Source organism: Oncorhynchus clarkii, chromosome 12 (assembly GCF_045791955.1).
Source record: "Oncorhynchus clarkii lewisi isolate Uvic-CL-2024 chromosome 12, UVic_Ocla_1.0, whole genome shotgun sequence".
In the NCBI taxonomy this organism is placed as follows: Eukaryota; Metazoa; Chordata; class Actinopteri; order Salmoniformes; family Salmonidae; genus Oncorhynchus; species Oncorhynchus clarkii.
This window is the reverse complement of record NC_092158.1, coordinates 81,061,365-81,075,212: the sequence shown is the minus strand read 5'-3', so window position 1 is coordinate 81,075,212 and position 13,848 is coordinate 81,061,365. Positions and strand designations below refer to the sequence as shown.

General features: G+C 40.3%; 1 protein-coding gene across 1 annotated transcript in view; it reads left to right on the top strand.

Annotated features, from left to right (window-relative positions):
- The first annotated feature begins 397 nt into the window (after positions 1–397).
- Positions 398–13,848, top strand: part of LOC139421447 (forkhead box protein K2-like) — a 28,030-nt gene continuing 14,579 nt past the window's right edge. Inside the window, exons 1-3 of the mRNA XM_071172362.1 lie at positions 398–891; positions 9,543–9,731; positions 13,244–13,394. Of these exons, the coding sequence (XP_071028463.1) occupies positions 599–891; positions 9,543–9,731; positions 13,244–13,394 (633 nt within the window). The 5' untranslated portion in view covers positions 398–598. The remainder of the gene's footprint in view (positions 892–9,542; positions 9,732–13,243; positions 13,395–13,848) is intronic.

Here is a 13,848-nt window from a genome sequence, read left to right as displayed (position 1 = left end):
TGCGGGGACTTACATCTCGCCATAATACGGGTCGTCATTACATACCACAGCCACAAAGTCATAAGCCCCGCCTATTTCTACAATTATATTTTTTTGTGATTTTAAACCTAACCACACGGTTAACCGTATGCCTAACCGTAACCTTAAATTAAGACCAAAAATCAAATTTTCGTGTTCATGAATTTTTAAGATATAGCCAATTTTGACTTTCTGTATGTGGTAATTATTGACAACACGATGCGCGTACACTACAGTTCAACCAACCTTGAGTCAATGTTTCTTGTGCCTGATTGGTCTTCTCTGTGTAGCGTCAACTGCCTGTTCATTTTTATTGGGTTATTGGATTGTCAATCGGGGTATATCCACATGTTGTGTTGTTTGGTTGGAGCCTTCTCCTATCCTTTCTCTCTGTGTCGCGGTGTTGGGTTGGAGCCGCTATCCCTGGTCTGGCACGTTCCCTTAATTTTTTGTGTTAAATTTGATGCCCCCCTTTTTTTTAGATTCAATTTGCGACGGCATTTAAAATACATACACGGGCATCTCCATACCGGTGTTTCTTTTTATAAGCATTTGTCAAATAGACCATTTATTCTGTAAAATGGCGGTGTTAAGCGGGTCGTCTGGTCCGGTTGCCCGGCTTGAGGGCCGTGAATTCGAATACTTGATGAAAAAGCGCTCGGTGACTATCGGTAGGAACTCGTCTCAGGGCTCCGTGGATGTGAGCATGGGTCATTCCAGTTTTATTTCTCGAAGACATCTCGAAATATTCACTGTTAGTGACGATAGCACTGGTGGTGGAGACTTCTACTTGCGATGCCTCGGCAAAAATGGGGTGTTCGTGGATGGAGTGTTCCTCAGACGGGGTGCCCCTCCTCTACAACTACCACGAATGTAAGTTCAACATGTATCTGTGTTTAGAATAACTAGCTAGCTATCTTATCTTTGTTTTGAATTACCACAAAGCACTTGCTGTTGCAGCTAGACTAAGGGGTGGTGTTTGCCATGTAGGTGCATCTTTGCTAGCTAATTAACGTCAACTAGATAGTGTTTGTCAGATACTCGTAGCTACATGTTATGAACTGCCCTCCCATTGTTATAAAATATATTTTGAATTAAGACAGACAAATGTAGTTAGCGATATTCGAACTTGATTCTACAGCACACTGTCTGTCGGCCAGCTTTCAGTTGAATTGCTATCACATAGTGGGTTATTATACAGGTAAACAATGTCATATAGTTCTGTGCAAGTGTTTTTGTTAGTCAGGTGGATATGATCGATGTTTTCTTTATATTTAAGTTTGTGGATGGCTACGTTGCTTGTAGGCCTGTATCTTTATAACGTGTGATGTGCATCACTAGGCCATCACTCAATTGAACATTTCTGATACGGGTCAGCTTTGCACAACTCGGAAGATAATGTTTTGGTTCAGTTTGCTCCATTCACAAAATTATAATGGCAGGTCACAAAGGCCCATGCTAACGTTACAATACATAAGAAATAGTCTCCTCAAAATATTCACTGACCATTATTGTCCTCTTGCCATCACGGTATTATTACTCTATTCTCATAGACCGATTTGAATTCCATAATACTAAAATGATATTCTATTTCTATGCCAAATTCCCGGTATGCATAGGTTGTTTTGTCAGATTTGCCTAATTTTATTCTAAAGAAACTTGCAAGAAACTTGCAACATACACTCCAATCCAACTCAACCATTAAATCTGAAGACAACCCTGTATTTAATTAGGAAAAGTCACTATTGTGCCATAATCCACTTTTGAATGTTAATAATTGATGCATAATTCACAACAAAATTTAGTGGGCTGCTGGGGCTCATTCATTGATTGGTCAGTTTCCTCAGTGACAAACAAACACAAAGCTGCATTATTAAAGCAGCAGTCAGCAGTAGAAACAATAATAAAGCGGCCTCCCCAACCCTGTTTCGGTAAAAAGCTAAAGGATGGCGCTGGAGAAATGTAACCACTCTCAAATTCATATATAGAGCTATGGATGTAAGGACCATCCAAAATGATAGTTTTAAACATGTTTTGAGGCTATGGGTGTGTTCGTATATATTCACTCTGGAGTGCCAGAGTGCGCACAAGTTCAGAGCGTTGTCAGCGCACACTGGACGCTCTGCCCGCTGAGTAGGGTCGGTTACTGTAACTGTGCTGCTGGCAACAATTTTTTTTTTTTTTTTTGCCAATGTTTACTGACAGGTCATTTTCACTGTTTGTAAATTCATTAGTTATTCTGCACTCTGTTACACTCAGACGAGCGTGCTCTGAAATCGGCATAGAAAGCCAGAGTGAATTTACAAATGCACCCTATATAGTGTTTGTTTGCATTTACTTTGACAAACATTGGAGTAAAACATGTTTATATTTTGGGTTGTGATGGGGTACGACATGAGACAAGTTATGTTATTCAAGAATCAGTGAGGTACATATAATTAATTTATACGTCCAGAAATTGATGTAGCAACTGCTCATTGCCCCTATAACTGACCACCTAGTCTTCTTACCCATTCATTCACTGTATCACAGCACTTCAAATCAAATTTATTTGTCACATACACCTGGTTAGCAGATGTTAATGCGAGTGTAGCGAAATGCTTGTACTTCTAGTTCCGACAATGCAGTAATAAAAACAAAATACTGCATAGTTTCCTAGGAACGCGAAGCGAGGCGGCCATCTCTGTCGGCGCCAGGAGTATGTTTAGACTGAAGAAATGTTGATTCCTAACTAAGAAACAGTGGGCTCAAATTCCCTTATCGATCAGGTTGACGTGACTAAAGAGATTTAAATCAGGGGTGTGTTTTTATATGCTCACATCTGCAGCTTCAAGAAAACCTTGTGATATCCTTATTTTCGAATTTAGCTTTAGCTTTACCCTACCTAAGGCAAAGAATGATCAGGGAAGTAGACAGTCTTGGCTTGGAGAGCTCTGGACTGGGGTTCTTTATGTCCGCTAGATTCCAACAGAATGACACAAGTTGCCAGAATGAAGCAGTCACTGCTGCCCAGCCCTCCATGTTGCTCTCCCACGCCCACATAATTACTCCATGGCATAGTCTTGTCATGACTGCTTACATCCTAACTGAATCAGTGTAAAGCAGTTATATTAGTTTGATGCTAATTGTTTTGTCTCATTGGGATGTTGTGTTTTTAGGATAATCTGCAGGGATGATGATTATCTTGGGCAAAAAAAGTGAAATTAATGGAGAAGACTTCTTGTCTCTGCTGCCCTGAGCTTGGATACTTTTTGATCTTTTGAGGGTCCATTGTGTTCTACCTCCTGACATAACATAGCAACTGTGCATTTGCTTTAAAAAAATGTTTGGTCTCATTGAGCAAGGAGGGAAATTGGCAAAGGAGCCTGAATGTTAAAATGCATTGAGGCTGTGGGAAAACCCAGCTCTTTGCAAAATGATTTGGGATTTCCATACAAGCTTATCCTCTTAACCAAGCTTCTTTTGTTGAAAACATTTAAGTATGAATTGATTGAAGCAGATGGTAGACTATATAATAACATTAATTGTCTGGTAGGGGGGTGGGTTTTGTGGTCTAGTGGAATTCTTTACCTCAGGTAGTAGAGATTGGGGGTCTGGTGGCAAAATACATTATGTTTGTTTGTGCCTGACTGACAGGATCAGTGAGCCCCCAACACACACACACAAACCCAACGTTGTAAAAGTAATGTGTGTTGCCTTTGGTCACACACAGCTCTCTGTGAGGAATGTGATGTCTCAGAGCTCAGCATTCCTGTATCAAAGACACCCTGATGGTTGCCATGTGAGTGTGCTGCTGAGTACAATGTTGATGGTGCTGTTCTTGCTATTAGGTGGTTTTCCCCTCAATCGCAGGAACAACACCATCAGTGGTCAGAACCAAGTAATATCAGGATGTACGATGGCACATAAACCAAACAACTTCAATGGCTAATTTCTCTGAACTAGAGGTCTGTATTTTATTGAACGTGTGGCAACCCTAAGTCTAAATATTACTGTTACATTGCACAACCTTCAATGTATGTCATAATTATGTACAATTCTTGCAAAGTAATTACTGTCTTTGTTAGGAATAAATGGACTTTCAACAGTTCGCAAAGAACCAGCCGGCCCAAACTGCTGCATATACCCTGACTCGCTTGCAGTGAACGCAAGAGAAGTGACACAGTTTCCCTAGTTAATATTGCCTGCTAAACATTAATTTATTTTGACTATATATATAAATACTTGTGTATTGATTTTAAGAAAGGCATTGATGGTTAGGTACGTTATTGCAACGATTGTGCCTTTTCCTTGGTGGCTTTACACCATTTCTTTGGATTCCTCATGTCTAACTCATTGTTAGAAAAAAGTTTGATCCAAGTCAAATCTTAGGTGCTATATTTATTGAATATTATATGAATCCTCTAAATTTAAAATGGCCAGTTGGGTTCAATTGATTAGCTCAATGTTGCAGGAATGCTAATCTTAGCTTTTTCTAACAGAAATGATTTCAGAACAATCTGAGATGGTGGGTGTCAAACCTCTCTTGTGCTTTTTAAGTTTGAACGATCCAAAGGTATCATTAGACCTATTGAATATTGCTGCCTCTACCACCAGGGATGCAAACTAGTCACCTTTTGGCGAAATTTGCCGTTTTGAATCCAAATTAGGTGACCTACGTGATTCATATAGATCCAATGATAAATGTTTGGGTAGGGGTTGGATCACTACTGGCTGCAAGGGAACGAGTGATGCAAGTTTGGAGCAATACTGGCTGTATCCAAGCCTCAGCCAATCGTTTACATAACAGAATGCAGCGCAGCACGCGACTGAAGAAAGGGAACCAACTTACTAGTTACAACATCAGCGAGCGCTCTGGAAAGGGAGCTTGCCTGTTACAGCAGCGCATCCCCTAAACGATAACGAAGAGGTAACGTTAGATGAGAAGCCTGACCATGGAGACAGGGGTGAGAAGGTAATGAAGCGTACTTCATGAGCTGTAACTGAAAAACTAATGGCATTTGGAAAGTTTGTGGTGAGGGAGAACGTGTGGAACTGGTATTAGCATTGTTAAGTATCTTGCTAGCTGGATTGAATTCTCAGTTAGCTAGCCAGAGAAATGTTGAGCAACATTAGCCAACTTATCTGATCAAATAATTGAGTTTACGGTGTGAAAATTAGCTTGCTGGCACATTGTAGAACAGATGTCCACAGGCAGTGTACAATGTAATAATGTACAGTGCAGCCCAAAGATATTGTTTTTGTTGTGTTGAACTTGACAGCAACACATGTGAGGGGGATAATAACTTAACTCAGTGAATGTTATTTTTGCACACATGTAGCCTTGTGCACTTGATCGACGTCTATAGTGACCACTATAATAGAGCAAAAATAGAATGCCTGTTTGTTTCATTCTATTTCTACTTTAAAATGTGTTCTATTATAAAGGCTGTCATGGCTAACTGCAATATTAGTGTATTGTTTTTTTGTTTCTCAACTTGAGTGTCATTTGTAGTAAAGTCTAGGCAACAAATAACATTGGATTGCTTTCTTTAATTTTTTTTAGCTGTGACTTAGGGTCACACTAACCACTTTATTTTATACTGAGACTGATCATGTAGATATATTCTTTGTTTAATTAGTTAAAACCTGCATTTCCCCCTAGCAGGGATCATTTGCATATTTCAGTGCAAAAAAAAGTGTCACCTTTTTGGGCCCTCACCAGTTTGCATCCCTGTACCATGCTGGTAACTAGTTTTGAAAAAACATGTTTTCCCACTAGACACTAGCTACGTGTGGTCTGCATAATGAGGTCATCAACATCTCCCTATTTCATCAAATAATTTAGTTTCCCATGCTCTTTGTTGACAAGGGTATTACATTGGTCCTGAAAGGGTGTTGGAGTGCATATGCATAATTGAAGTGTCTGGCTTCACCAGGCTGGTTCCCAGCAGTTTTTCACCCTCTGAGTAGCAATGCTAATTTGAGACTTGGGTGTCAGGGACACTGTTCTCTCTGAATGTGCTCTATGCCAGCTCTGTTGGGGCTTGGCAACAAGTGCTGCAGCACCTGGCATCCGGACCAAAAGGAAGCAGTGCTGGCATAACAATCTGGGCCTCGATCTCTCTTTGGGGTGTGGTGATGGATCCTGATCCTGCACTGATTGAACCTTGGTGTATATGGATATCTCCTCCAGTATAGGAATTCACACTGAATTTAGCCTGAGCCTCTGGAAGCAATGTCAGCACAATAACGGTTTGTCAGGAGCTTCATAAAATGTGTTTCCATGACCGAGCAGCCTTACACAAGCCTAAGATCACCATTCCCAATGCCAAGTGTCGGCTGGAGTGAAGCTCGCCGCCATTGTACTCTGGAGCAGTGGAAACTTGTTCTCTGGAGTGATGAATCACACTTCACCATCTGGCAGTCCGATGGACAAATCTGGGTTTGGTTGATGCCAGAAGAACACTACCTGCCCTAATGCATAGTGCCAACTTTAAACTTTGGTGGAGGAATAATGGTCTTGGGCTGATATTCATGGTTCGGGCTAGGCCCCTTAGTTCCAGTGAAGGGAGATCTTAACGTTACAGCATACAATGACATTCTAGACTTCTGTGCTTCCATCTTTGTGGCAAGAGTTTGAGGAAGGCCCTTTCCTGTCTCAGCATGACAATGCTCCCATGCACAATGCGAGGTCCATATAGAAATGATTTGTCGATCGATGTGGAAGAACTTGACTGGCCTTTACAGAACCCTGACCTCAACCCCATCAAACACCTTTGAGATGAATTGAAACGCCGACTGCGAGCCAGGCCTAATCGCCCAACATCAGTGCCCGACCTCAGTAATGCTTTTGTGGCTCAATAGAAGCAAGTCCCCGCAGCAATGAAGGCTTTCCACGAAGAGTGGAGGCTGTTATCTTAAGGCTAGCTAGCAGAACCCCCTCGACATCATCCGCTAAAATTCCAAAATATTTTTTTGAAAAATTTAACTTTCATACATTCACAAGTGCAATATACCAAATTAAAGCTTAACTTGTTAATCTAGCCACCGTGTCCGATTTCAAAAATGCTTTACAGGGAAAGCACACCATACGATTGATAGGTCAGCGCCTAGTCACAAAAAAAACACAGCCATTTTCCAGCCAAAGAGAGGAGTCACAAAAAGCACAAATAGAGAGAAAATTAATCACTAACCTTTGATCTTCATCAGATGGCACTCATAGGACTTAATGTTACACAACACATGTTTGTTTTGTTTGATAAAGTTCATATTTATATCCAAAAATCTGTTTACATTGGTGCATTATGTTCAGTAATGTTGTGCCTCAAACATCTGTCGAATTTGCAGAGAGCCACAGCAATTTACAGAAATACTCATCATAAACTTTAATAAAATATACAAGTGTTATGCATAGAATTAAAGATATACGTCTTGATGACAGGGGGCAGTATTTTCACGTCCGGATGAAATGCATGCCCAAATTCAACTGCCTGCTACTCATTCCCAGAAGTTAAGATATGCATATTATTAGTAGATTTGGATAGAAAACACCCTGAAGTTTCTAAAACTATTTGAATCATGTCTGTGTATAACAGAACTTAATTAGCAGGCGGAACCCCGAGGACAAACCATTCAGATGTCTTTTTTTGAGGTCACTCTCTTCAATTGGTTTTCATTGGGAATCCAGATTTATAAGGGACCTTCTTGCAGTTCCTATTGCTTCCACTGGATGTAAACAGTCTTTCGAAATTGGTTGAGGTTATTCCTTTGTGTAATGAAGAAGTACGGCCATCTTGAACGAGGGTGACTAACAGTACGCTTCAAGTGACATGACCAGAAAGCATGCTTCAGTTTTTCTTCCTGTATTGAACACAGGTCATCCCGTCTTCAATCTTATCCATTATTTATGTTCAAAAATACCTAAAGTTGTGTTACAAAAGTAGTTTGAAATGTTTTGGCAAAGTTTACAGGTAACTTTTGAAATATTTTGTCACATTGAGCAAGTTGGAACCGGGGATTTTCTGGATCAAACGTGCCAAATAAATTGACATTTTGGAGATATATCAACGGAATTAATCGAACAAAAGGACCATTTGTGATGTTTATGGGACATATTGGAGTGCCAACAAAAGAAGTGCGTCAAAGGTAAGGCATGAATTATATTTTTTATTTATGTGTTTTGTGTCGCGCCTGCAGGGTTGAAATATGGTTTATCTTTGTTTACGGAGGTGCTATCCTCACATAATAGAATCGTTTGCTTTCGCCAAAAAGCCTTTTTGAAATCTAACATGTTGGCTGGATTCACAACAAGTGTAGCTTTAATTTGCTATCTTGCATGTGTGATTTAATGTAAGTTTGATTTTTATAGTAATTTATTTGAATTTGGCGCTCTGCATTTTTCCTGGCTTTTGACCAGGTGGGGCGCTAGCGTCCCACATATCCTAGGGAGGTTGATGCAACCGCTGTGTCAGATTTCAAAAAAGCTTTACGGAAAAAGCACACCATGCAATAATCTGAGTACAGCGCTCAGCCACAAAAACAAGCCATACAGACCTGCCATGTTGTGGAGTCAGAAATAGTGTTATAAATATTCACTTACCTTTGATGATCTTCATCAGAATGCACTCCCAGTTCCACAATAAATGTTTGTTTTGTTTGATAAAGTTCATCTTTATGTCCAAATACCTCCTTTTTTTTGCTCGTTTAGTTCACCAATCAAAATTCACAAGGCGCGGCAAGTCCATACAAAGTCGAAACGGTTATATTACAGTTCTTAGAAACAAGTCAAGCGATGTATAGAATCAATCTTTAGGATGTTTTTATAATAAATCTTCAATAATATTCCAACCCGACAATTCCTTTGTCTTTAGAAATTTAAAAGGAACACAGCTCGCTCTCACAGCCACGCGCGTGACGTAGCTCAAGGCATTCTGCCAGACACCTGATTCAAACAGCTCTTATTCGCTCCCCCTTCATAGTAGAAGCCTGAAACAAGGTTCTAAAGACTGTTGACATCTAGTGGAATCCTTAGGAAGGATTGCACTTTCTATTCGAAAGGCAATGACTTGAAATACTACAAACCTCAGATTTCCCACTTTCTGGTTGGATTTTTCTCAGGTTTTCGCCTGCCATATGAGTTATGTTATCCTCACAGACATCATTCAAACAGTTGCAGTGTTTTCTATCCAAATCTACTAATAATATGCATATATTAGCTTATGGGCCCGAGTAGCAGTTTACTCTGGGCACGGTTTTCATCTGAACATAAAAATACTACCCCCTATCCCAAACAGGTTATATCAGCAAAAGGGGAACCAACTCCATATTAATGTCCATGATTTTGGAATAAGATGTTCGATGAGCAGGTGTCCATAGAATGTAGTGTATAACGAAAAAGAGATTACATACAAAATGCTTTTTACAGTTTACATACATTTAAAAACATTAACATGTAGAGTGTGGATGCTCAGAGGCCACAGACTGGAAGGTTGCATTACATTGTGTGGTAGGTGAATTTTAACCTTTTGTCTCTTTCTCTGCAGGTGCACTTTCAGGTTTCCCAGCACAAATATCAAGATCACATTCACAGCCCTGTCCAGTGGAAAGAGGGAGAAGCGTGAGGCGCCTGAGTCTCCAGTAAAACCAGTCCACATCTCTCCACTCACCATAAACATTCCAGACAACATCGCCCACCTCATAAGCCCCTTGCCCTCACCCACCGGCACCATCAGGTACAGTAACAGTAGGCCTGGGCCTCAGTTAACCTTGAGATAACTTATCATACTGGCCTGGCGGCTAATGCTTAGTTTATTGAACTCTAGGGGAAGCTGTGAACCAGGCTCAGCTTGCAGCTTCAGTCACCTCCTAACCCACACAATCTGTCCAACACCGCTTTATTGTGTGTACTTGTTAAGCCTAGTCTGTGTGTAGCCATTGGCAGTCTTCACTTAGCTGCTGTGTGTGTGTTGACTGAAAATACATAGCTCCTAGCAATGTTAATTTTGACAGCTGTTTTAGTTTTAATACCTTTTATTCTCAGTCACATTTGAGTAATTTCATCCTTTGTTAGTTATTATTAGTCGACTAAAACTCTGGGCAGTTTGTCTATTTTAAGTCACAGCCATTTAGGTCACATAGTAAGTGCATTTTTTTCCTGTTTTAAATTATGAATATTTAGGCTACCTCTAACTTCCATCATGTGCACATTCCTTGAAAAGGGGGGAAATTGAGCTTTACAAAAAATGCCAGGAGTATTACTGTACTACTAATATTCAATAAATAGCATTTGTTTTTTCCATAGGAAAGGTTAGTTACAAGTCAAGTGTCCTGTAGGCTTGGGTGGTTTACCGTATAGTGGGGTATTTGGAAGAAGCCACGGGAGGATTTTTCAAAACATTATTTTACGTGATGAAGCTTACCGTAGTTCCCCAGAACAGTTGAGCCAGTCACGTGTTTGTTTGTAAGTAGCACAATTGGAGAAAGCCATGTGGTGAGTCCACAGCATTCTATATCGCTTGGCGAGTCTCTGTTGTGCGGCGCACATGAGGTGATGAAGCCATCAGATATCTTATAATGGCTTTCTGACAGAAGTCAGAACGCTAGATGAGGTCTGTACAGCTGCCATTTTCCCCCTGTGTTTTCTACTAGTGTTTTTTTCCCCCCATCTGGTCTATGTACACATGCTTCTCTTCCTTTGGAAAGCATGCATCACAACTTTGTTCATTTGCACAGTTTCTCTCGTTCGCTTTCACTTGTAAATGTCCATACAGATCAAAAATCACATTCGGTAGCTACTTTTTAACTTTATGAGCTGTATTTTCTGGTCTTTGTAATTAGTTTGTTTTGCTCGTTGGCATTTCGCAATTAGTTTGCTAATTTTAGTTAGCATTCTGGTAAGAAGCCCAGTTGAATTTTCTTGTTTGTAGCGCCCTCTTGTGTGCTATGCTGGTAATACCGTAAATCCTAGAACGAGAGAAGGACTGTATGACGAAATGAAAATCTGTATACCGCACAAGCCTACTGTCCTGGCTTCGCATCAGTTTAAAAGATTGAACGAGTGGCTGAAGTGACCACCTGGAAACTGTGTGGGAGAGCCTGGCAGATCAACTCAATCAGACCGCAGCTCAAATATGTAGTGAGAGGATTGAATTAAATATTCTACACGCATGCATGCTTAGGATTGGACAAAACATTTGAAAAGGAGCTTCATGTCAAATGAAATGTGAGACGAATGTACGTGGAATTCTCCTCTTCACATTTTCGTAGATTAAAATGAAAATTAATTTGTAATAGTTATAGTTTTTTCCAGTGCATTTCATTATCGTAGTAGTTTTAGACAGGAAAAATAGGTTGTTAATTTAGCCAACAATAACTAAATCAACACTAGGGGTGTGAACGTTTAAATGGAAATTGGGATCCTTAACGTTAGGAAACATTTTTAAATTCACATTGCTTTTATCACACAACATATTTTGTGTTTTTGCCAAACTAGACGATAGGCTATATAGGCCTGGGAAAAGTTGTGTAAAGGTTGACTCAACGATATGACTTAGCTGCAGAAAGTAAACTGCATAGTGGGTAAATATCCGCAACATCTAAGAGTGTTGAAGTGCTTGGCTCAACTTCTCAGCAGTTTTTGTCCTCTTTCTGCCTGGTGGCCGACCTGCCTATACTGTGCTCCTCCCCTCTCTCTCCGTCCCTCGCTAACTCGCTATGAAAGATGCAAGTGATTCTGTTCTCTGAAGTATGGTAACTAATCCAGGGCTCTACAGTGCGCATATGCGCCTAAATATTTTTCTGTGTGACCTGGCCATTTTGTTTAGGAGCGCCTGGAACATTTGAAGGATTCTAGCTTTAATATCTCAAATATTGTTAATTGTACTCAGTTGTAATCAGGCTCCTCCATTCCAAAATTCCTAGCGGAATTGAATCTTAACTCTCCAGAAATGGGGAGTTGACGTGCAAGTCTAAGTCAATTATTTTGGCGGCAACTGTCCACCGCGTCATCATCGTTAACAGTTGGATAAATGGCAGAGAAAGGCAAGCGACAGCACTGAAGCCCTGTATGGCAATACTTTGAGAAGTTAATGAGAAGGAAATGCACATTTTGCGAGGTGGAATTGAAGTACAGTAATGGTAGTACAGGTGCCGTGCTTAACCATCTGAAAGGGGCACACCGTGAGACCCAAAATGGTTTTATCAGCAGCGCAGCTGAATTGTGAATTCACGTGAAATTATTTTCTTCCTATCGTTTTAATGGAAAACCGATGATAAAAATGTCTGTTTTAAAAAATTAAGAACTTTTCCTCCCATGCGTCCCAAACTGCTGCATATACCCTGACTCTGCTTCCACTGAACGCAAGAGAAGTGACACAATTTCAGGCACCGCATTGATTATATGGAACACAGGACAAGCTAGTTAAACTAGTAATATCATCAACCATGTGTAGTTAACTAGTGATTATGTTAAGATTTATTTTTTTAATAAGATAAGTTTAATGCTAGCTAGCAATTTACCATGGATCCTTGCTGCCTGCACTCGCGTAACAGGTGGTCAGCCTGCCATGCAGTCTCCTCGTGGATTGCAATATAATCAGCATCTAAAAATGCCGATTACCAATTATTATGAACACTTGAAATCGGCCCCAATTAATTTGCCATTACGATTAATTGGTCGACCTCTAGTGCGAATCACCCATGAATTCCTACTAGCACATCTGCCAATCAGCTATGGCGCATTGCACCGATGATGGAACTGCTCCAGATACATTGAAGAATGGAAAAAATAATATTGTTTTCATTTGATTCTAACCAATCATCAGTGTTTATCTCCAGATTATTCATGTTTGCTTCAGCTAATGACAAATCCTTAAGCTTTTTCTTCTGTTTTAACTCAACTTAATGCCTCAAACGGTTTTGCTCTCCTTTCAATATGAGTTAGATAATGTGAGTATTTGCATAGGTGGTGTGTACCAGTCTGACTGCAGGAAAGGGCACAGATAAGCTGAGTCAAGATATTTATTTTAGTGGGGCCCCCTATTCCTCAGAATAGCTTGGCTAATTGTAAACCATTGCTTGATTTCTAAAAAAGGAACTGAGGTCATCAGTGGATCAATTATGCAGTTTTGTTTGTAGCCTAAAAGTATTGCATTATTCTTAGTCAGATAATTTGATATGTACTGTGTTTGTCATCATGCTGCCAGAGACTTGGTGACTAACAGCCTGGTCCTCTTCTTCCCCACAGTGCTGCCAACTCGTGCCCCTCCAGTCCCAGGGGAGCGGGCTTGTCCGGCTACAGGATGGGTCGCATCGTTAGCTCTGCAGAGCTACAGCTCATAAACGACAACTCCCAGTCAGAGAACGACAAGGAGGCCTCAGGAGGGGACAGCCCCAAGGTGAGTACCACATACAGAGAATCTCCATTGAACATGCTTTTAGTCTATGGCTAGGCTTAAATTCATCTGTGTCTGTGAAACTGCCATTTTTAATTTAGTGGCAATCAGCAGTTGAAACCATAAAATGTTATCCCCGCCACTGTTTTGGTAAAAAGCTGAGGGATGGAGCTGGAGAAATGTAACCACTCTCAAATTTATAGATGGAGCTATGGATGCAAGACTTGACCAACCATGATATCAATATAGCTTTAATGTTATGAGCGTGTACAATGTTTGTTTACATGTACTTTTTTAGTGCTGAGTAGGGTTGCACATTTTGGGGAATATTCAGAGGTGGAAACTTTCTGTGGGAATTAACGGGACTATATGGTAATTAACGGATATCTATGCAAATTAATATTAATGCCATTTAAATGTTTTTTTTGCTTTGGATATATTTACCATATCATATGGA